This window comes from Bombina bombina, chromosome 4 (genome assembly GCF_027579735.1).
Source record: "Bombina bombina isolate aBomBom1 chromosome 4, aBomBom1.pri, whole genome shotgun sequence".
NCBI classification, from domain to species: Eukaryota; Metazoa; Chordata; class Amphibia; order Anura; family Bombinatoridae; genus Bombina; species Bombina bombina.
This window is the reverse complement of record NC_069502.1, coordinates 1,055,011,409-1,055,036,775: the sequence shown is the minus strand read 5'-3', so window position 1 is coordinate 1,055,036,775 and position 25,367 is coordinate 1,055,011,409. Positions and strand designations below refer to the sequence as shown.

The window sequence follows — 25,367 nt, the reverse complement described above, 5'->3', positions numbered from 1 at the left end:
AGAAAAATGAAAGGCTCAAAGAAAAAAAAAAGAAGAAAGAAAGGTTTATAATGCTGCATGTAAAGTCTTCATTTCAAAGCATTAAATATAATGTATTAGGTGTTACTTATGACAATTTTGAGAGGGGCCTGGAACCTATCTCCCTCACTTCCCATTGACTTACATTATAAACTGGGTTTCAATTTACAACGGTTTCGATTTACAACCATTCCTTCTGGAACCTAACCCCGGCGTAAACTGAGGGCTACCTGTATTTGTGAAACGCTAAGAGTTACCTTTGGAACAAATAAAGGGGACTTTCATTCATGAAGTATAAAATACTTCATGCTGAAAGCTCCTTTATTTGTTCCTAGCGATTGTCGCACTGCGCTGCTAAGACAGCCCACCGACAGAACGCTATTTTCGCTATTTGGCTGAGAGGTGACGTTGCCACCTCTTAGCCAATAGCCGTGTGGGAAATCCGGTTTGGTGCTGCATATTGCAGCGATCGCTTGGTACAAATAAAGGAGCTCTCAGCATAAAGTATTTTATACTTCATGATTGAAAGTCCCCTTTTTCTGTTCCAATGGTAAATCCTAGCGTTTCACAAACGCTAGGATTTACCATAACTTTTAATAAATCTCTTTAGGCTGTCTAAATGTCAATCTGATCTCCATGATTTGTTTTATCACCCTCAGGCCATATACCAAATATTCATTCCATTTTGTATTTATATTTATAACTACAGGCTATCAAGAGAATTTGGCGAGTAGCTGACATTCTGCATTGGTGTGTGGAGACTGGCTTTGCTGGTATGAGCTGGGCAATAGAATACTGATGTACTGTGTTATACCAATATATTTAATGTATCTTGTTCTCGAACATGTGCATCTACAAAAAGTCTTCCCTCTGCAGCAAATAAAATTGCAATGCTCTAGAAGGAAAAGGTCTTCCTAAAACATTAAAGGGACAGTCTAGGCCAAAATAAACTGTCATGATTCAGATAGAGCATGTAATTTTAAACAATTTTCCAATTTACTTTTATCACCAATTTTGCTTTGTTCTCTTGGTATTCTTAGTTGAAAGCTTAACCTAGGAGGTTCATATGCTAATTTCTTAGACCTTGAAGCCCACCTCTTTCAGATTGCATTTTAACAGTTTTTCACCACTAGAGGGTGTTAGTTCACGTATTTCATATAGATAACACTGTGCTCGTGCACGAGAAGTTATCTGGGAGCGGGCACTGATTGGCTAGACTGCAAGTCTGTCAAAAGAACTGAAAAAAGGGGCAGTTTGCAGAGGCTTAGATACAAGATAATCACGGAGGTTAAAAGTATATTATTATTACTGTGTTGGTTATGCAAGACTGGGAAATGGGTAATAAAGGGATTATCTATCTTTTAAAACAATAACAATTCTGGTGTAGACTGTCCCTTTAAAATTACATTTCCATGCTGGTCAATTTATGGTGATTTCTCTGAACACCTCCCTTTTGCCAGGAAAAAAAAAAAAATCCAGATGTGCGTTTTTATAAATCAAATAATAACTTGGTGAAACTTGACGTTGATGATGACGTGACTGTTCTTGGCGGGTAGCGTGCAGAAGAGAAAGTTGTGATCTCTTTTGTGACTGTTCTTGGCGGGTAGCGTGCAGAAGAGAAAGTTGTGATCTCTTTTGTGACTGTTCTTGGCGGGTAGCGTGCAGAAGAGAAAGTTGTGATCTCTTTTTGAAGAAGCATTTTTGCAAAAGTAAGCATACTGCAAAATGTGTCTAATAAAATCTCAAATGCAAATGTATTTCTCTGCATTTTGCATTCCAATTTCATGTCCTTTAAGCAGTGGAGCAGGTGAGGGTATGGATTAGTTTGTGACAAATACACCAACAAATGGAGTAGAAAGGTCACACTTTTTAATAGCCAGCAAAGAGGAGATAATGTAAACCTCTGGGATATGAAGGTCAGTCTATTGTGAAATGGGCAAAAAAAGGGCCCACCACTGAGGAACCAGAAGGCTTAAACAGGTCATGCTAATTCCTCTTGTGTGGTTGTAGCCTGACAGAATGTATGGGACTTTACAAATGTAATCAGCTGTACAGTCTGGGCGTACACTGAGTAGTACAAGCTATAGCTAATGCTTTGTTTGGAGTAACTTAATGGCTTTGAGCCTTTCCTTAGGGAAGGCCATTAGTAAAAGGAGGTACTCAATAACAAGACTAATAGTTGAATTAATGCTGAAATATATTGTATACAGATTTGTCTCTCTTATCTAGTTAGTGTTGGAGTGTGAGGCTACCATAGGAACTAGTGTTTGCAGAGGGTGTAGCTTTGGGCCCTTATGGGTAAACGTTACTTTGTGTTATAAATAAATGTTTAAATTTACTCATAAGCTTAGCAAAGTAATTTAGCTCTGTGCAATCAGTTGGTTGGTATATATATATATCAATATCATTTATTTATTTTTTGGACGATTCATAACAATGCAAAGTATACTGCAAGCAAAATAAATTGTATTAGCTCTTTGATCTTGTGCCTTGATTCTGTGCCTTACTTGCTGTGATCTTGCCAAGTAAATTGTAATAGTATTCTATTACAGACCTGCCAACTCTGAAAAATGCTTCATGTCAAACATTCTCTTCATTATTTGAGTCAATATATTATTCTAAAATTACTCATTTTTGAAAATGAGTTGATTTAAGAGCATATGAAATTATTAAATAAAAGATTGTTTTACCATTTTTTTAAAAAAAAGTTTTAATTCATTTTTTTTTAATACTTTAAATGGACATAAAAGTAAACAAAAATGTACTAATGTGTTAGAGCAATTTATTATCAAACTGTTGCTTGCAAATAACTGTTTTACCCCCCTGTAAAAAAAAAAAAAAAGGTTAAATTCGCTACTGGGAACTAGCTGAACACATCTGGTGAGCCAGTAACAGTAGACATGTGTGTAGCCACCAATCACCAGCCAGCTCCCAGTACTGCATTGCTGGTACTGTGCGTACCTAGGTATGCTTGAGAACAAAGTACATTTGATAACAGAAGTAAATTAAATAATCTCTTTAAATTGCATTTTCTTTTTGAATCATGACAGTTTAAATATGGTTTTTATGGCCCTTTAAAATAAAATGTTGCAAAGTTTCATTGTAAAATGTGTAATCTATTGAAATTGAGGAGTCATTTGATATACTGTACAAATATAATAGTCTTGTATTGTGCATTTTATAAATATCTAGTATGCTTTTTTAGATAAACTGATAAACTATGTACAGTATATAGAAATTGTGACATTAGGCTGCTAGATAACTGCATACAGTGATCATACAGGGATTTACACAATATGAGTCTTCATTTTATAGTTTGATTTTTCTCATTATATAGTGTGATCAAAAGATCACATCTCAAATAGTGTGTCACACACTCCCATAGTGTAACCTGACAGTACTGCAGTTAGAGGGCACCACATCTGCATCTATTTCTGTACAGACTATGGCATATGTTTGTATTAATATATTAATTTGTATTTTTATCTAGACTTTTATTAGGTGGCAGTGCCTCGGATATAATAACCATGATCCAATATGGATCAAGCTTGCTGACCAGAATATCTGTGTATCTGAGTATACATTATCATTGTAAACCAGTGTTTATTTGCATGAATGTGAGATTGCAAACAAACATATGCAAAGTGATTTAAGTAAAACAAAAGAAAAATAGTTTAGAGCAAACATCTTGTATTGTAACCTATAATTTTTATATTTTTATTTAATAATTATCTTAAATACAAAAGCACTAGGTTTGCCACAATTCTGCTTGAAACGAGGGCTGAAATTCTGGTTCACAATCGGTTTATCTGCTGTCTGATGGTTGTATTCATTCTATTAGTATTTTTTTATTTTATTTTTTAAGCAAAGCTTTAGGACAGCCTGTTCCAGATTTCTCAGCACATTTTTGTGACATATAGTGATAGAGTGAAGGGATGAGGAGAAAACTGTGCATTCCTTTTCATTTGATGGTAATCTGAGACTTTTCCGTTACATGAGTCCCTTAAACAAAAGATTGTAATTCCAGGAGCTTTGTTCAGGAACATACCATGTTGCACACTGATCGTCCATACTACAGAATATTCACTAAATCTCTTGCATTATCACCTGCCCACACACACACAGCATTTTACACACTCGGTTTCATTGCACAAATGTGTCTTGGTTCTCAGCAGTTTTGCTTTTTTCTTCTCTTCCTGCTACTCCCACCCTCTACTGCTGGGCTTGGTACAGCCTCCATTTCCTTTACAATGTCTTATGCTAATCAAGTGACATCACCACTAAATACACAGTGGCTACTGATTAAATTACAAACCAGTAAAGGTTTCAGGAGGTGTGCAGCTCTCTGGCTCTCTTAGTAAAACGTGTGCACAGCATGCTGTAGAGATTTTATTTCTTTTTCTTTTTTTTTTTTTCCCCTTTTTTGTTTTTGTTTGAATGAGCTCAGATCTGCATTGTGCCCCCTTTTGGAGATGAGTACATGCAAATCCATCCTGGTACATAGCTGAGCCCAATGCATAATACAACTTGGTGTACACTTGGATTTAGCACCGTTTTTGAATTTCCTATAGAGCATTTGCATTGCATTATACCATCAACTCTTAAACAAGGAATTTAGCTCTGCCTGGATGTGTCTTGGAACTTTCTGTGGTTTAAGTATTCCGCTGCTCACAATATTCTTTTTATAAATGGAATTACAGAGAACCTCTAGCATTCCTGGGCCTCTGTCTCCGGGATACACAGCCCAGGTACCTTACAATTACAATCAGCTAGAAGGGAGGTTTAAGCAGTTGCAAGGTAAGCTGCAGCCTTTTTGTACTTTGTTGTCAGTGGTGTTGCTATGATATGAGTTGGTAAACTGATATTGAATCTGCTCCTGCAGTGTAAATAATGTGAGTTAGTGCTGTTCAGTCATATACATATATATATATATATATATATATATATATATATATATATATATATATATATATATATTTATATTTGTAATAGGTGTCAATGGGTGTTTTTTTTTGTATTTTTGCATAGCTTGTTGTCTGTCAGTTGTCTGATCACGCCCCTTGTTGTGGAATTGGGTGACCAAGACAGCTGGAACAATGGATGGAGAAGGAGTGGTCTTTGTATGGGATTCTGCAAATGATGGCTTAGGGTATAGTACTGAGCCAGGACCAGGCAGGGCAGCCATTGTGCTCATGATATATGTACAGTTTGACAGGAGACAATCTGAAACACACAACACATTTTTATCATAGATATCTGCTGCAGCATTCAGAAAAAACAGCGTTTATGTATGATAGATAAATGATTTGAACTAACCAAAACAATGTAAATGCATTATAGCTACAATTGCTAGAAAAGCAATTGTATATTTATGATAGCTACATGATAGTAACAAAAAGCAATGTATAAGTATGATAGCTACATGATAGTAACAAAAAACAATGTATAAGTATGATAGCTACATGATAGTAACAAAAAACAATGTATATGTATGATAGCTACATGATAGTAACAAAAAACAATGTATAAGTATGATAGCTACATGATAGTAACAAAAAGCAATGTATAAGTATGATAGCTACATGATAGTAACAAAAAACAATGTATAAGTATGATAGCTACATGATAGTAACAAAAAACAATGTATAAGTATGATAGCTACATGATAGTAACAAAAAACAATCAATAAGTATGATAGCTACATGATAGTAACAAAAAACAATGTATAAGTATGATAGCTACATGATAGTAACAAAAAACAATGTATAAGTATGATAGCTACATGATAGTAACAAAAAACAATGTATAAGTATGATAGCTACATGATAGTAACAAAAAACAATGTATAAGTATGATAGCTACATGATAGTAACAAAAAACAATGTATAAGTATGATAGCTACATGATAGTAACAAAAAACAATCAATAAGTATGATAGCTACATGATAGTAACAAAAAACAATGTATAAGTATGATAGCTACATGATAGTAACAAAAAACAATGTATAAGTATGATAGCTACATGATAGTAACAAAAAACAATGTATAAGTATGATAGCTACATGATAGTAACAAAAAACAATGTATAAGTATGATAGCTACATGATAGTAACAAAAAACAATGTATAAGTATGATAGCTACATGATTGTTTTTTGTTACAATGTATATGTATGATAGCTACATGATAGTAACAAAAAAACAATGTATATGTATGATAGCTACATGATAGTAACAAAAAAACAATGTATATATGATAACAAAACAACAAAATGATATGTAGGATAGTTACATTATTTTTAACAAAATGAATACCAGTGTTTCAGTAGTGTAGCCATATGGCAGTGACTTGCATGAGGATATATACTGCTTGGAAAGTCACCAGCTACAGAGTGCCATTTAGTTCTGGGGCCTTAATACAATTATTCTGTCTTAGAAATATATTGTTCAGAAGCAAAGAAGTGCCTGAGTCTTTAAGACACATCCTCGCGTGGTGTTAAACTGCAGGAGGGAAATTAGTTGTTTGTGTTCTGGATTTAAAATAAAAAGTCATGTGGCATGCCGTTTCTAGCATTTTGTTTGTTTTTTTATACTGACCGTTGTCACCATAAGCGACAACATTTGTTATAAATGGTTGATTTAGAAAAGGGCTTTTCCATAAACATAAACTTATTAAAGCATTTGACAACAGGACAAGAAAATACAAAAAAGATATAACATTTTCTTGCAAAACTTTTCTGTTTTTCCAAGCAGCCTAGTAGCTTCCCAAGCCTGTGATTTGTGACTTTAAGCAGCTCTTCGTGTAGAGAACTGCATACACGTTCCCTCTGCTTACAAAATAACCTCTCCATACGGTAACTCATATACACATCAGCACACGTGCATGCCCAGCTAACTAGATCTGCTTCTGGCATATAACTATATATTACTGGCCTCATTTTATCAGTATGATTACGTATATATCACTTATACAAATGAATGGTGTGATATATGTTTGTGTTGGTGTCTATACACAAAGACACACCTCTAAGGTTGGAAAACTTGTTTGCTAGTCAGGTTAAAAAAAAGTTACTAGCCCCAATCAATGTTACATACAGGGAAAAGTCTACTCTATTAATTGTCTGCTGCAATTTGTGTTATATAATACAGGGCTGGAATTTTACAGTAAGAAATTCCTGCTGATAATTATGAAATTTGGCTTTTCCTATGTGCAATTACTTTTTTCCTATTGTGGTATATGTGTGAGATTATATTTCTTTGACACACACACGCATGTGTGTGTGTATATGTATGTATGTATGTATGTGTGTATATATGTATATATATATATGTGTATATATATATATATATATATATATATATATATATATATATATACACACTAACACTCACACACGTACATACTCACACACATGTACATACTCACACATACATAGACACACTTAATAATTTATATAGCTTATATTAGTTAAATGTTGGATTGCCCAATTATATAATTATATAGTCATTCTCAACTATGGCCTAAATCATATGCTTTCCAAACTTTACTCTTTCACTGCTGTGTACTGTAGTTTTTAATCCAAGTTCTGAAATAGTTTTTTTCTTTTGTAAGAAGGTGATAGTCCACAAATTCATTACTTTTGGAACTCAACTCCCAGCCACCAGGAGGAGGCCAAGACTCCCTTAGCTAGTCTTATATTTGCCTACCAGGAGAAAGGTGAATAATTGAGTTGCTCCAGATTCTTTGTTGAGAGGGGTCCTCAGACCGATTGTAGGCCCATTTTCCATTTAGAGAGCTGCTTCCAAAATCAGAGAGAATATTGGAGTATAGGGTAGTGACACAATTACTTCCGATGTAGGAGTTAGTCACAAGTCTGCCGCAGGTGTCGCAGGGACCGGTCCCATAGCCTCATCCTGCTGGGTCATTGAGATACTCCTTACAATGATCATCTGCTGTGATCTACACAGCACTGGATGGGCTCTCTACTGAAAGCAGTTATTTCTCCTGTGGCTAACTAAGTACAGTAGAAGGAGTGCATTTCATGTAAGTACATAAAATACTATATTTTGCACTCTCGTAGTCCACCGGCTATTAATAGGTACATTTGTTAGTGTACATTATAGCCAGGGGAGAATTTTTATAAGACTATTTTACACCACATTACTTAGTCTTGCTTATTTATGGATATAGCTTAAAGGATTGTACAGTCTGGGATACCTTTTTAATGTTTGGGCAATAGATTTTTGTATATCTTAACACATTAAGCAATTGACTTTAAATATTTATTTGGGTTTGCTGTTTCTTTATTTCGCTAGAGCTATGACGCACGCTCCATTTTTTGGTAATATACAATAGATTGCACTGGCTTTGTGTCACATATCTTTTTACTCTGCTCGTACTTCCAATTCGGAGTAGTTCGCTTTAGGCTGCAGTAGTCATTTTGTTAATAGCACATATACTTTGGCAGCATGGTAGTTAATATTTATTTCCGTGCTAATTACCCAAGAATCCGCTGGTGCTGTGCCCCTAACCGAACAACTACTGAGTTTATAATGGTGTATAGCTTCTATCAAGGTGGTAAGATCGCCAAAGTATTCCAAGGGCTATTGTCAGTGATTGCTCCAGCTTGGCCTCGCAGAAATTGTTTCATGGACTAAGTTCAGATGTCCAACTTTCTTCTATGTTCTCTTCCTCTTTGTCATGACCTTTAGTCTCAGGGTCCAATTTATCATCAAGATCTCGAGTTTCTAAACTTGATGGCTTGAAGATTGAATGCATAGTTTTGAAGCAGCCATGTTTTTTTGATGCTGTTGTAAATAAATTAGATCCAGACTACAAAAACCTGTCATGAGGAAGATCTGTCACAATGTATGGAAAGTTTTTCTTTCTTGGTGTGAAAAGCATAATTTTAATTGGCATTCTTACACAAAGGTTTAGAAAAGGGCTTTTCTGCAAGTTCTTTGAAGGGTCAAATTCCAGCTCTTTCGGATCTATACCATAGAAAAGTTCCTGATAAGATTTTTTTTTCTTCTCAATAATATTTTTATTGAGGATATACATTACAAATACCCCAAAAATACACTGCAATACAGACCAGGTCCATACACATCAACTGTATTTGCGAGATAAACGACAAAGTAAGTCTGAGCTAAATAAAAAAATGTCACAGTACTATAAATTAGTAAGGAGGGGGGGGGGGGTCATGTATATTCATGTGTATTTATGTGTTTATATGTATATATAAATATATATATGCTGGTGCCGATAAGCTTGCTTGACACAGGGTTGCCATAACAGTCAATTTTTAAAAAGAGCAATATCTGCTGAGTGCAATAAAGCTAGGTATGCCTGTACTCTAGTTGCCCCCAAAACTATTTTTATTTTTCAGCAGACCACAAACATTTTTAGAAAGGAACATCTTAAAATCCGCCACATGGAATATAATAACAATTACAATAATATTGCATAATTTTCTGTAAATAGTAAACTAAACGAGTGTCATTAGTTCCTAAATATTTCAAACAAACTCTTTATAGTTCCACATTAAGCATCTGTTTACTACCCCCCCCCCCTTGTTTTTAATAAAAGTTGTAATTGGAATTAGGAGATAAAAATGTATCTATATGCAGAAACCAGGTAGTAATATAATTTATTAGATACAATTTAATACTACACAGATGTTTCACAATGGGGTTACAACTAATTTTGTCAGTGTATGCTCCTAGCTATGACCACACTTAGCATAGTGAAAAAAATAAACAAATCAGCCAATACAGATCTTTACAGTATAACACATTTTCACACTCACTCGGCTCTCATTTACATTTAGATACCTGCAAAGTTGCTTTTGCTTAAAGAAACAAGGATCTATGGATCCCATCTTTCGAGAATAGTCTCATGGCCCTCTGTATGTTGTAAGAAGCAACAAGGCGTCTGAATTAAAACCTCCATGTTCCTTGTGAGGCAGGTGATCATTTGCAGATTAGTGGATATGTGACCATTCAGTTAAAGGGACAAGTCTACACCTTAGTCATTTTATAGTCGTACTTTAGATTAAGCTGCAAATATCCTCCTGCACATTAAAAAATATATATTTCTCCAACATAGGTGTGTCCGGTCCACGGCGTCATCCTTACTTGTGGGATATTCTCTTCCCCAACAGGAAATGGCAAAGAGCCCAGCAAAGCTGGTCACATGATCCCTCCTAGGCTCCGCCTACCCCAGTCATTCTCTTTGCCGTTGTACAGGCAACATCTCCACGGAGATGGCTTAGAGTTTTTTAGTGTTTAACTGTAGTTTTTTATTATTCAATCAAGAGTTTGTTATTTTAAAATAGTGCTGGTATGTACTATTTACTCTGAAACAGAAAAGAGATGAAGATTTCTGTTTGTATGAGGAAAATGATTTTAGCAACCGTTACTAAAATCCATGGCTGTTCCACACAGGACTGTTGAGAGGAATTAACTTCAGTTGGGGGAACAGTGAGCAGTCTTTTGCTGCTTGAGGTATGACACATTCTAACAAGACGATGTAATGCTGGAAGCTGTCATTTTCCCTATGGGATCCGGTAAGCCATTTTTATTCAGACAGTAAATAAGGGCTTCACAAGGGCTTATTAAGACTGTAGACATTTTCTGGGCTAAATCGATTCATATATTACACATATTTAGCCTTGAGGAATCATTTAATCTGGGTATTTTTGTTAAATAATATCGGCAGGCTCTGTTTTAGACACCTTATTCTCTAGGGGCTTTCCCTAATCATAGGCAGAGCCTCATTTTCGCGCCGGTATTGCGCACTTGTTTTTGAGAAGCATGACATGCAGTCGCATGTGTGAGGAGCTCTGATACATAGAAAAGACTTTCTGAAGGCGTCATTTGGTATCGTATTCCCCTTTGGGCTTGGTTGGGTCTCAGCAAAGCAGATACCAGGGACTGTAAAGGGGTTAAAGTTAAAAACGGCTCCGGTTCCGTTATTTTAAGGGTTAAAGCTTCCAAATTTGGTGTGCAATACTTTTAAGGCTTTAAGACACTGTGGTGAAATTTTGGTGAATTTTGAACAATTCCTTCATACTTTTTCGCAATTGCAGTAATAAAGTGTGTTCAGTTTAAAATTTAAAGTGACAGTAACGGTTTTATTTTAAAACGTTTTTTGTACTTTGTTATCAAGTTTATGCCTGTTTAACATGTCTGAACTACCAGATAGACTGTGTTCTGAATGTGGGGAAGCCAAGGTCCCTTCTCATTTAAATAAATGTGATTTATGTGACACTGAAAATGATGCCCAAGATGATTCCTCAAGTGAGGGGAGTAAGCATGGTACTGCATCATTCCCTCCTTCGTCTACACGAGTCTTGCCCACTCAGGAGGCCCCTAGTACATCTAGCGCGCCAATACTCCTTACTATGCAACAATTAACGGCTGTAATGGATAATTCTATCAAAAACATTTTAGCCAAAATGCCCACTTATCAGCGTAAGCGCGACTGCTCTGTTTTAGATACTGAAGAGCATGAGGACGCTGATGATAATGGTTCTGAAATGCCCCTACACCAGTCTGAGGGGGCCAGGGAGGTTTTGTCTGAGGGAGAAATTTCAGATTCAGGGAAAATTTCTCAACAAGCTGAACCCGATGTGATTACATTTAAATTTAAGTTGGAACATCTCCGCGCTCTGCTTAAGGAGGTATTATCCACTCTGGATGATTGTGAGAATTTGATCATCCCAGAGAAACTATGTAAAATGGACAAGTTCCTAGAGGTCCCGGGGCTCCCAGAAGCTTTTCCTATACCCAAGCGGGTGGCGGACATTGTAAATAAAGAATGGGAAAGGCCCGGTATACCTTTCGTCCCTCCCCCCATATTTAAAAAATTGTTTCCTATGGTCGACCCTAGAAAGGACTTATGGCAGACTGTCCCCAAGGTCGAGGGAGCGGTTTCTACTTTAAACAAACGCACCACTATACCCATAGAAGATAGTTGTGCTTTCAAAGATCCTATGGATAAAAAATTAGAAGGTTTGCTTAAAAAGATGTTTGTTCAGCAAGGTTACCTTCTACAACCAATTTCATGCATTGTCCCTGTCACTACAGCCGCGTGTTTCTGGTTCGATGAGCTAGTAAAGGCGATCGATAGTGATTCTCCTCCTTATGAGGAGATTATGGACAGAATCCGTGCTCTCAAATTGGCTAATTCTTTCACCCTAGACGCCACTTTGCAATTGGCTAGGTTAGCGGCGAAGAATTCTGGGTTTGCTATTGTGGCGCGTAGAGCGCTTTGGTTGAAATCTTGGTCAGCGGATGCGTCTTCCAAGAACAAACTCCTTAACATTCCTTTCAAGGGGAAAACGCTGTTTGGCCCTGACTTGAAAGAGATTATCTCTGATATCACTGGGGGTAAGGGCCACGCCCTTCCTCAGGATAGGTCTTTCAAGGCCAAAAATAAACCTAATTTTCGTCCCTTTCGTAGAAACGGACCAGCCCCAAGTGCTACGTCCTCTAAGCAAGAGGGTAATACTTCTCAAGCCAAGCCAGCCTGGAGACCAATGCAAGGCTGGAACAAGGGAAAGCAGGCCAAGAAACCTGCCACTGCTACCAAGACAGCATGAAATGTTGGCCCCCGATCCGGGACCGGATCTGGTGGGGGGCAGACTCTCTCTCTTCGCTCAGGCTTGGGCAAGAGATGTTCTGGATCCTTGGGCACTAGAAATAGTCTCCCAAGGTTATCTTCTGGAATTCAAGGGGCTTCCCCCAAGGGGGAGATTCCACAGGTCTCAATTGTCTTCAGACCACATAAAGAGACAGGCATTCTTACATTGTGTAGAAGACCTGTTAAAAATGGGAGTGATTCATCCTGTTCCATTAGGAGAACAAGGGATGGGGTTCTACTCCAATCTGTTTATAGTTCCCAAAAAAGAGGGAACGTTCAGACCAATCTTAGATCTCAAGATCTTAAACAAGTTTCTCAAGGTTCCATCGTTCAAAATGGAAACCATTCGAACAATTCTTCCTTCCATCCAGGAAGGTCAATTCATGACCACGGTGGATTTAAAGGATGCGTATCTACATATTCCTATCCACAAGGAACATCATCGGTTCCTAAGGTTCGCATTCCTGGACAAGCATTACCAGTTCGTGGCGCTTCCTTTCGGATTAGCCACTGCTCCAAGGATTTTCACAAAGGTACTAGGGTCCCTTCTAGCGGTGCTAAGACCAAGGGGCATTGCAGTAGTACCTTACTTGGACGACATTCTGATTCAAGCGTCGTCCCTTCCTCTAGCAAAGGCTCACACGGACATAGTCCTGGCCTTTCTCAGATCTCACGGATGGAAAGTGAACGTGGAAAAGAGTTCTCTATCTCCGTCGACAAGGGTTCCCTTCTTGGGAACAATAATAGACTCCTTAGAAATGAGGATTTTTCTGACAGAGGCCAGAAAAACAAAACTTCTAAACTCTTGTCAAACACTTCATTCCGTTCCTCTTCCTTCCATAGCGCAGTGCATGGAAGTAATAGGTTTGATGGTAGCGGCAATGGACATAGTTCCTTTTGCGCGCATTCATCTAAGACCATTACAACTGTGCATGCTCAGTCAGTGGAATGGGGACTATACAGACTTGTCTCCGAAGATACAAGTAAATCAGAGGACCAGAGACTCACTCCGTTGGTGGCTGTCCCTGGACAACCTGTCACAAGGGATGACCTTCCGCAGACCAGAGTGGGTCATTGTCACGACCGACGCCAGTCTGATGGGCTGGGGCGCGGTCTGGGGATCCCTGAAAGCTCAGGGTCTTTGGTCTCGGGAAGAATCTCTTCTACCGATAAATATTCTGGAACTGAGAGCGATATTCAATGCTCTCAAGGCTTGGCCTCAGCTAGCAAAGGCCAAGTTCATACGGTTTCAATCAGACAACATGACGACTGTTGCGTACATCAACCATCAGGGGGGAACAAGGAGTTCCCTGGCGATGGAAGAAGTGACCAAAATCATTCAATGGGCGGAGACTCACTCCTGCCACCTGTCTGCAATCCACATCCCAGGAGTGGAAAATTGGGAAGCGGATTTTCTGAGTCGTCAGACATTACATCCGGGGGAGTGGGAACTCCATCCGGAAATCTTTGCCCAAATTACTCAACTGTGGGGCATTCCAGACATGGATCTGATGGCCTCTCGGCAGAACTTCAAGGTTCCTTGCTACGGGTCCAGATCCAGGGATCCCAAGGCGACTCTAGTAGATGCACTAGTAGCTCCTTGGACCTTCAAACTAGCTTATGTATTCCCGCCGTTTCCTCTCATCCCCAGGCTGGTAGCCAGGATCAATCAGGAGAGGGCGTCGGTGATCTTGATAGCTCCTGCGTGGCCACGCAGGACTTGGTATGCAGATCTGGTGAATATGTCATCGGCTCCACCATGGAAGCTACCTTTGAGACGAGACCTTCTTGTTCAAGGTCCGTTCGAACATCCGAATCTGGTCTCACTCCAGCTGACTGCTTGGAGATTGAACGCTTGATCTTATCAAAACGAGGGTTCTCAGATTCTGTTATTGATACTCTTGTTCAGGCCAGAAAGCCTGTAACTAGAAAAATTTACCACAAAATATGGAAAAAATATATCTGTTGGTGTGAATCTAAAGGATTCCCTTGGGACAAGGTAAAGATTCCTAAGATTCTATCCTTTCTTCAAGAAGGATTGGAGAAAGGATTATCTGCAAGTTCCTTGAAGGGACAGATTTCTGCCTTGTCTGTGTTACTTCACAAAAAACTGGCAGCTGTGCCAGATGTTCAAGCCTTTGTTCAGGCTCTGGTTAGAATCAAGCCTGTTTACAAACCTTCGACTCCTCCTTGGAGTCTCAACTTAGTTCTTTCAGTTCTTCAGGGGGTTCCGTTTGAACCCTTACATTCCGTTGATATTAAGTTATTATCTTGGAAAGTTTTGTTTTTGGTTGCAATTTCTTCTGCTAGAAGAGTTTCAGAATTATCTGCTCTGCAGTGTTCTCCTCCTTATCTGGTGTTCCATGCAGATAAGGTGGTTTTACGTACTAAACCTGGTTTTCTTCCAAAAGTTGTTTCTAACAAAAACATTAACCAGGAGATAGTCGTGCCTTCTTTGTGTCCGAAACCAGTTTCGAAGAAGGAACGTTTGTTGCACAATTTGGATGTTGTTCGCGCTCTAAAATTCTATTTAGATGCTACAAAGGATTTTAGACAAACATCTTCCTTGTTTGTTGTTTATTCTGGTAAAAGGAGAGGTCAAAAAGCAACTTCTACCTCTCTCTCTTTTTGGATTAAAAGCATCATCAGATTGGCTTACGAGACTGCCGGACGGCAGCCTCCTGAAAGAATCACAGCTCATTCCACTAGGGCTGTGGCTTCCACATGGGCCTTCAAGAACGAGGCTTCTGTTGATCAGATATGTAGGGCAGCGACTTGGTCTTCACTGCACACTTTTACCAAATTTTACAAGTTTGATACTTTTGCTTCTTCTGAGGCTATTTTTGGGAGAAAGGTTTTGCAAGCCGTGGTGCCTTCCATTTAGGTGACCTGATTTGCTCCCTCCCTTCATCCGTGTCCTAAAGCTTTGGTATTGGTTCCCACAAGTAAGGATGACGCCGTGGACCGGACACACCTATGTTGGAGAAAACAGAATTTATGTTTACCTGATAAATTACTTTCTCCAACGGTGTGTCCGGTCCACGGCCCGCCCTGGTTTTTTAATCAGGTCTGATAATTTATTTTCTTTAACTACAGTCACCACGGTATCATATGGTTTCTCCTATGCAAATATTCCTCCTTAACGTCGGTCGAATGACTGGGGTAGGCGGAGCCTAGGAGGGATCATGTGACCAGGTTTGCTGGGCTCTTTGCCATTTCCTGTTGGGGAAGAGAATATCCCACAAGTAAGGATGACGCCGTGGACCGGACACACCGTTGGAGAAAGTAATTTATCAGGTAAACATAAATTCTGTTTTTAAAATGACTAATGTTTCCGGTTACTTTGAAATAGCTGCCAAGCTCTGCCCACTGATGACATCACAATCTGGTCTGCATAGCATTGACAGTCTGTTGTAATGCAGCCCAGATTATGATGTCATCAGTGGGCAGAGTTTGGCAGCCATTTCAAAGTGACCAGAAACAATAGTCATTTTAAAATAACTTTTTTACTGTTACTGCTGCATGATATAGAAAGGGTGCAGGACGATATTTGCAGCTTAATCTAAAGTAAGACTTTTTAAGATGACTAAGGTGTAGACTGTCTCTTTAAGTGTGAATTCTTCTAACTCAAATATAGGCTCCCATCTCCCTCTTACTAAAACAGATAGGATCCAAGAAATGGGTTCCATTAGTGACCTCCGCAAAAAATGCAGTTGGTCACTTCCTCATTGTGTGTGACATAATCAAGCTCAAAGTGATGACGCCAAACTGCCATGGACCCATATTTTCGCAGATTCCACATGTGATGCTTCATCATTGGCTGTAACACCCGGTGGAGTCATTGCTAGTAGAGCCGTTACTTGAAGAGCCTTTACTTAACGTGTATGTTCTAAGGCTAATTACTCATATGTGTGCAGTAGATCTTTTGACTATAAAATCATATCCATTTGAAAAGGCTGCTCCTTATAAACGATATGGGTTCATAAATATGTGATTATCCAAGATCATGTATGATTAGGGTTGCCACCTGGGCCATGTTTTCCTGGACACTTATCAGTTACACCTGCTGCAGGGTGTGCAGAGGGAACCATGCATTGTGCTACTGGACAGCACAAAAATAATGACCCTGGACAGCACTATTCATGTTCCTCCCTGCACACCCTGCAGCATGTGTAACTTATAACTGTCCAGGAAAACATGGCCGAGGTGGCAACCCTATGCACGCTTAAAAAACAATAGGTTATTTTAGAAGCGCAAATAAAGTTGCTTCTATGTGTTAAACAGTGTTAAATGGTATCAAATGCAACTAATTGCCGAAATGTATAAAAGGAAAGGGACGCACAACTTTATGAAAATAAACGCTGTATAATAAACCGAATGTATAAAATAAGGGGAAAAAGCATATGTGTATAGCACACCGATGGATACATATGACAAACACCTGAATTTAATATATCACGTAGGGTAAAAACACCATGGCGAAATTATATACCATTAAACATATAAATATACACAAAACAATGAATGAATTTAAAATCAAAGATACATAAGATAAAAGTTCATGAAAGCTCCTGGTGGCTAGGGCCGGTTATGATTAGTTTAGCTGTTCCTCCTTGATTCACCTATGAAAAGGAGCAGAGATATCCTCCTTAAAGGTAGTAACAAGTGGATAATAAAGTATATCTGTACTCACAGGTCAGGAAAACGTGATCAGCTCCACTGTCAGGCTGCTTCTCAAGGACAGATGTCTAACGCTCCGGGAGTCCTCCTGGTGGCCCTCTATTTGGCTGATAAGGATACAAATATTCACCCTCTCTCTGCAAACAAATTCGCTCACAGCAACAGACCTTAGACTCCGGTCAAAAAGTTTAAAACTGTCAGCAGACAGTACGGTGAAAAGTTATGTCCAATGCAGGTACGCTTCAATCAGGGAAGCCCCTGTCAGCTGGATGGTTGATGATGCTGAGCAACGTGTTTCCAATAAAATCTTGTCAAGCTCCTCAGCATTATCAACCATCCAGCTGACAGGGGCTTCCCTTATTGAAGCGTACCTGCATTGGACATAACTTTTCACCGTACTGTCTGCTGACAGTTTAAAACTTTTTGACCGGAATCTATCTGAGGTCCGTTGCTGTGAGCGAATTTGTTTGCAGAGAGAGGGTGAATATTTGTAGCCTTATCAGCCAAATAGAGGGCCACCCGGAGGACTCCCGGAGCGTTAGACATCTGTCCTTGAGAAGCAGCCTGACAGTGGAGATGATCACGTTTTCCTGACCTTTGAGTACAGATATACTTTATTATCCACTTGTTGCTACTACCTTTAAGGAGGATATTTGTGCTCCTTTCCATAGGTGAATTAAGGAGGAACAGCTAAACTAATCCTAAGGGCCTTTCTCTGAACTGACACTCATAACCGGCCCTAGCCACCAGGAGCTTTCATGAACTTTTATCTTATGTATCTTTTGATTTTAAATTAATTTATTGTTTTGTGTATATTTATATGTTTAATGGTATATAATTTCGCCATGGTGTTTTTACCCTAAAGTGATATATTAAATTCAGGTGTTTGTCATATGTATCCATCGGTGTGCTATACACATATGCTTTGCTCGTTTATTTTATACATTCGTTTTTTTATTCTGCCTTTATTTTCATATAGTTGTGCGTCCCTTTCCTTTTATACATTTCAGCAATTAGTTGCATTTGATACCATTTAACACTGTTTAACACATAGAAGACACTTTATTTGTGCTTCCAAAATAACCTATTGTTTTTTAACTGTATCTCTGTTTTCTAAGGTTTGAAGACCTCTAGATTTTTTGTGAGTTTTTGTATATTCTATCCAGGCACTAATCATTCTATATTTAATCTATTTGCTGAATCCTATGTACGCTGCATACACCTTGCAGGAACAATAAAATTCCCTCTATGAAACCGGTTTCTAAATGGAGACAGTAGATAAAACTAAACCGATTATTGTTTTACAATGTCAGTCTATCTAGCAATTAATATTCAATGCATGTGTCTACATTCAGAAACGCAATCTGTGGCACATATTTATATACTATCATTTCTTAATTTTCTAGTAATCAGGGTCCTATGATAACACAGAATCTTAAGAAATACTAATTAAGAAAGAAATGTAGACACCTGCCACAGTGTTTCTAGAAGTTACTGATGTATTAATCTGTATGTGTGTAGCGTGACTGGGAATTCAGCAGCTATGGGCAATTGTTATATCACCTGCTGTCTATACTATATAGTTCAGGCACATTGCCTCTTAGGTTATTACCTGACGCTGTTTCTCTGCGTACGATTCTAATGTTAAATATTTGATGTCTGAGTTGATTGCATTTTCACAGGAACCAATTTTATAGAGGTGATTTCATTGTTTCTGCAATATTTATGCAGTGTACATGCGCTTGAATTATCACATATTTATGAGCCCATATTGCTTGTATTTTCCTGACCAAGAAGGCCTTCACTCCACTGTGGTGCATAATTATCTGAACCAGCAAGGCCTCCACTGAGCGTTATATCAAATCACAAAGTATCCCTTGTTGGATCTGTGGAAATGCTTGGGACCCTTAAAGGGACAGTCTAGGCCAAAATAAACTGTCATGATTCAGATAGAGCATGTAATTTTAAACAATTTTCCAATTTACTTTTATCACCAATTTTGCTTTGTTCTCTTGGTATTCTTAGTTGAAAGCTTAACCTAGGAGGTTCATATGCTAATTTCTTAAACCTTGAAGCCCACCTCTTTCAGATTGCATTTTAACAGTTTTTCACCATTAGAGGGTGTTAGTTCACATATTTCATATAGATAACACTGTGCTCATACACGAGAAGTTATCTGGGAGCAGGCACTGATTGGCTAGACTGCAAGTCTGTCAAAAGAACTAAAAAAAGGGGCAGTTTTCAGAGGCTTAGATACAAGATAATCACGGAGGTTAAAAGTATATTATAACTGTGATGGTTATGCAAAACTGGGGAATGGGTAATAAAGGGATTATCTATCTTTTAAAACAATAAAAATTCTGGTGTAGACTGTCCCTTTAATGATGAGGAAGAGCCTCACTAGAGGACAGAGAAAGCTTATACAGACTATAGATCAGAGGTTGACAAATTTTATATCAGTTAGGAATCAGCATGAAAATTGAGCAGCTGGACATTCTTTGGAAAATAGACAAGTGTGACTGGATATAGATAAATGTAGAATAATGCTTGAAGGCCAGTAGTAAAATCCTAGGTGGATTTTACAAGCCCCACTATAGAGTGATTCATCAGTCACCTGTTTTAAAGATTTGAACAATTATATTTTAAACACTTTTTTTTTTACCAGATACAGCTCTGATGCTTTTATAAGAAATGTATTGCAGTCATTTCTTGGTGGAAAGGGGAAAGGGAATATTTTTTTCTTAACTCACTCTGGATGCCAGTAAACAGGCTTCAGAAAGTAATACACAGAACACATTTTTACAGATGTAAGGCTTACTTAATTTGCTGCCTGCAGGGCTGCCAGGATATTACATTCTTTTCTGGAAGTGTGTGCAGGAGATGCAACCTAAAACTGTTCTTTCACCTAGTGTGCTGCAGATTCTACTCTCAGCAGATGGCAGTGCATGTTGGGATGTGCTATGATTTAATATTAAAGCTGCATCGTATATTCTGCAAAATTATGGAAACTAACTATTCCAAGCACAGACCCAAGGACATAAATCACTGGTGTTTCCACTCTCTTTAGCCATTCACTTCAGGCTAATGAAAAGCAGGGGAATTTATATCAGGGCGTGGAGAGGAGGTTTTCAACAGTGGTCCATGACAAAAGGCTGCTTATTCTCTTCACACCGGGAAGCATTTGGTGTGGGGGGCCAAGGAAAAAGCTGCGACTGATCTTGTCAAGGGTGGGGTATAAATACAGGAAATGTTCTAAATTACTAAATGGGTTCTTGCTGTCTGACAGCAACACAAGGGTCTTGCTTTTTGATACTGAATCTGCAAGGAGAGCATAAAAGAAATTCTAGTGGTGCTCTTGGTAATCTATGTGCTACATATCTGTAATACAAATAGTTTGGGATGGATAGTTAGGTGGAGAGATTGATAAACCAGAGGTTTCCCCAAGAATTAGGGCTGTTGTGGATTTCTAAGCAAATTTGTAAGCATAGTTGAATTATTTAAGGCAAACCCCAAAAAATGCCAGATAAAGCATAACATTTTAAACAACTTTCCAATTTACTTCTTTTAGCAAATTTGCTTCATTCTCTTGGTATCCTTTGCTAAAAGAGTAGCAATGCATGACTGGGTGCTAGCTGAACACATATTTGTTAAACCAATGGAAAGAGTCATATATATGCAGCCACCAATCTGCAGCTAGCTCCCATTGCTGCCTTTTATCCTACCTAGATATGCTTTTCAGCAAGGATACAAAGAGAACAAAGAAAATTAGATTACAGAAGTAAATTGAAACATTGTTTACAATTGTATGCTCTATCTAAATCACAAACACATATCCTGAAGTGGCAAGGGAAAACAATCCTCACACTGTTTAATGGCCTTCCAGTTGTGTCTACTTCTGCTGTGTCCAAATTAGCAATAATCTAAAAATATGTTGAATGCTGTGGGAATGTAGAGCTACAGATCACCTTTTATTATTATCATTTATGTATTCTTTTTTTTTTACAGAAGAAGAGAAGGACATTATTGAAACCCTTTTTAAAGAAGTCAGTTTCAGCAAACAGAATTGTTTTTAATGGGATAGCTTTTAGGTATTGCATGGTACTGTAATGAGCGGTTCAGTGACTTGTTAGCCCCAAGGCAGTAATAGTAAGGAATAAACCTTACATATAGACTGTAAATAGTCTTTAGTCATTGTCAGTGTGCTGGAATGCAGTTTCCCTGAAATATGTGCTACGCTGCCATCAAGTAGCATAAACAGCTTATTCTGCTCCTTGCAATTCTACTTCTGTGCATTCCATTTAGAAAGCCCAGCTCTCCACTTTTAGGCCGCAGCATATTTTAGAGCCACCTTGTGTGTGTGCCACAGGTCTTAGTATTATGATGTTTAACCATCTCATGAGTGACGGGCTCCAACTCCTCCTCCAGTTGCCTTATCTTCTGAACACGACCAATCAAACACATCATACCTATGCAGCATCAATATTAAACACAATAAATAGTCATACTTTGTTTAAAGCATCTAGCTGCCCCTCTTTAAAAGGTATTTCTTATATACTTACTCAGTTTGTGGTACATGGGAAACTGCTGCACTCTTGTCAACAGTGTAAATGAGCTCCTGCAACTCTGCTAAACTGTGATGTCATGAGATTTCACTGAAGTCTTCCTTAAACTGAGGGAAGTAAAGTGACATGCTAGTTGCACTCTTCCGTGATACAGGCATCCTGATTGGATGTTTAAAGCACCTTTACAATGGGATAGGGCTACTGAGGACATTTTGAGGTAAAATGTTGTTCTTTTTTTACATAGAGATGTTTGTGGGGGGGGGGTTTCGTAGTCAAATTTTTACAGATGGGCTAAATAGCTTAGAAGTTTCCAGAATTTTAGTCTTTTTTTTTTTTTTTTTTTTTTTTTTTTTGAAACAGCTTTATTGTAGGATAAAAAAATGAGGTTACAAGTAGTTGGAGACGCAGCTCCAGGTCGCCAGGTACAACAACAGCGGTTAATTTTTAAGGATAAAGTCGAAATGCAAGGTGCCTATCGGCACAAAATGGCAGGACCTCCCAGGATGTCCGTTCTGAGTGTTCTGCGATATCAGGTTATGGTTGAAAAGTCTGTGATAGAGTCCTGTTGTAGGATCGCAAGAAACTGGGAGGTAACTACCAAAGGGTATTGTCCTGATTATCCTTTTTTTAAAAATTGAGAATTTAAATACAAAACAATTTACATGAACGGAGGTTGGGCGCCCCCGCTCCGCCCGCGCACAGAACATGAGTGTGATGGGTGTGGGATGCTTTTGGATCCCCTGCTAGCGTGTTATGTAGAGGTAGTGAATGGGAGGAAACCTGACTGATTTTTGGGAAGACTAACTAATTGGTGCCTTTGTGTTTATTTTGGATGTAAGTGGTCCAAAGTTGGGAGAGTTCCGCATAGGAGTCCATTTTGTCATTTTTGAGGAAGTAGTATTCCTCCAGATCTAGTATTTCCGTGACTTTTGTGATCCACATATTCATAGAGGGGGCCTCCCTACTTTTCCAGTTCTTAGCTATCAATACTTTAACCCCATTGGTCATAATGTTGAGGAGGTGTAGGTAGGGTTTATATTTAAGTGTTGGGGGGGGTTTGTGTAGTAGCCAAATGAGGGGGTCAATCGGGAATTGGGTTGTCAAAATGGTCTCCATTTCGGAGATGGTGTTTCTCCAGAAATTCTGGATGCTGTTGCACCACCACCACATGTGGGCGGTGTCACTGTTAACATGACCGCAGCGCCAACATTTGTTGCTGTGGGAGGGGAAGAGACGGTTTAGCTTTCTCGGGGTTAGGTACCATCTATGCAAGAGTTTAAAATTAACTTCTTGAATTGAGGATGAGATAGAGGATTTTTTTGTGCCCTGGAACATTAATCTACTCGTGTGAGGTAAGATGATTACTCCCAGGTCCCTCTCCCAACTTTCAAGGTAAGGGGGGATATGGCCTGGGGGAGTGTGGGTCAGGATCTTATATATAATCGAGAGTGTATGTCGTAGGGGGGGTTCTTGGGTGCAAAGGGTTTCAAAAGAGGTCAGGGGCCTGATCATATTTCTATAGCCCTGGTGTTTGGTGATAAAATGGGTTACCTGTGCATATGTAAACCAGTCTTCAAAGCATGCGAGGCCTTTTGTTACCAAGTCATTTTGTGAGAGGAGGATTTCGTTACTGGTTAGTTCGTGTATTGTAAGATCTCTGTTTGTGGCTCCTGTGGTGGTTTGTGTGGTGTATGGTCTAATGATAAACTCTCCGTTTTCTATCAAGGAGGTCAAGGGTGAAGGGATTGATGAAATGAAGTGAGATGTATTGATTGTATGTTCCCAGACCTGAAATGTTTCCTGTATTATTGGGTTGGATGAGTTGATGGACTTTAGTAGGCGAGGGCTGCTCCAACACAGCCTTCCTAAGTGAGGTTTATCTATCGATAGGTGTTCTAGTGTGACCCACCTTTTATGGTTGTAGTGGATATTCCAGTCTACAATGCGTTGTAAAAAGATCGCTTGGCGGTAGGCGGCGAGGTCGGGGACCCCCAGCCCCCCTTGTGATTTGGAGGTCAACATTGTTTGTTTGCTAATTCTTGGCGGTCTGCGACGCCAAATGAAGTCGCTGAATGCTCTCTGAAGGGATGGAAGGAATGTCTTGGGGAGTGGGATCGGTAGTGTCTGGAGAAGATATAATATGCGTGGGAAAATATTCATTTTAATGGTTTCGATACGTCCTAGCCACGTTAGGTTCTTGGAACCCCATGAGGAGAGGTCTCGTATGATATTGTGCTTGATAGGGGTGTAATTGAGGTGGAATAGGTCGTCGTGTGAGGAGGTCAGATGGATTCCCAAGTACTTTAGAGAATGAGTGCACCAAGTGAAGGGGGAAACTGCTCGTGTGGCGTCCAGGGAAGGGCCTTTCATGTTGACATTTAAAATTTCTGATTTGGACATATTAATAACAAAATTAGAAAGGAGTTTAAAGTTTGCAAATTCGTCCAGAAGATGGGGTATCGAGTGGTCAGGGTTAGTGAGAGTAAGGAGCATGTCGTCGGCAAATAGTGACACAACGTATCTGTGGTTTTTAATATTGATACCTGTTATCTGAGGGTTCTGCCTGATCTTAATTGCTAAAGCTTCTATGACGCAGGCAAATAGAAGGGGGGATAAGGGGCAGCCTTGGCGTGTGCCGTTGTTAATAGGAAATGGAGGGGATAGAGTTCCATTGACTAACAATCTAGCTGTGGGGCAAGAGTATAATGAAAAGATCCTAGTAAGGGTCTTCGTGCCCAGACCCATGTGGGTCAATGTGGCCCGCATGAAGTCCCAGGCAACACGGTCAAAGGCCTTCTCTGCGTCGGTGGATAATACTACAGAGGGGATGTTTTTAGTTCTAGCGTAGTGGATCAAATTTAAGGCCCTGACCGTGTTGTCTTTAGCTTCCCTTCCAGGTACAAACCCGACCTGATCCAGGTGGATCAGGTCTGGGAGGACGTCATTCAATCTGAGTGCCAATATGCGAGCAAATATCTTTACATCGGTGTTTAGCAATGATATTGGCCGATAGCTACTGGGAAGGTCTTGGGGTTTGTTTGGTTTGGGGATTAAAATTATGTGGGCTTCCAGTGCGGAAGAGGGGAATGAATTACTTTCATCTATAGATTGAAAATATTTCAGCATGTGGGGAGTGAGAGTATCTTGGAAGGTTGAGTAATATTTGTTGCTAAAGCCATCTGGGCCTGGCGCTTTTCCGTTGGGCAGGTGCTTCAGGGCTAATTTAAGTTCAGACAGGGAGATGGGGTTTTCTAGTTTTTCTTTCTGCTGGTCGTTTAATTGTGGTATATGTAGTTTGTTGAGATATCCCTCTATTAATTGTGCCCTGGTGGAGATTTGGGATGGGTTACTGGGGTCGGTGGGTTGTATGTTATATAATTTCTGGAAGAAGTATTTGAAGGCTTTAGAGATGTTCTGAGTGGAGAATTATCCTTTAACTGCATGATGTATTTTTGGTGTGTTT

General features: G+C 39.0%; 1 protein-coding gene across 2 annotated transcripts in view; it reads left to right on the top strand.

The window, feature by feature from the left end:
- SPTBN1 (spectrin beta, non-erythrocytic 1) overlaps positions 1-25,367 on the top strand; it is a 306,162-nt gene that overhangs the window by 120,090 nt on the left and 160,705 nt on the right. The window contains exon 1 of one of the 2 annotated variants that reach the window (XM_053712198.1): positions 4,362-4,815. The exons of the other annotated variant lie outside the window; for it this stretch is intronic. Within the exon in view, the coding sequence (XP_053568173.1) occupies positions 4,707-4,815 (109 nt within the window). The 5' untranslated portion in view covers positions 4,362-4,706. Of the gene's footprint in view, positions 1-4,361; positions 4,816-25,367 lie in introns of those variants that run through there. 2 annotated transcript variants of the gene reach the window in all.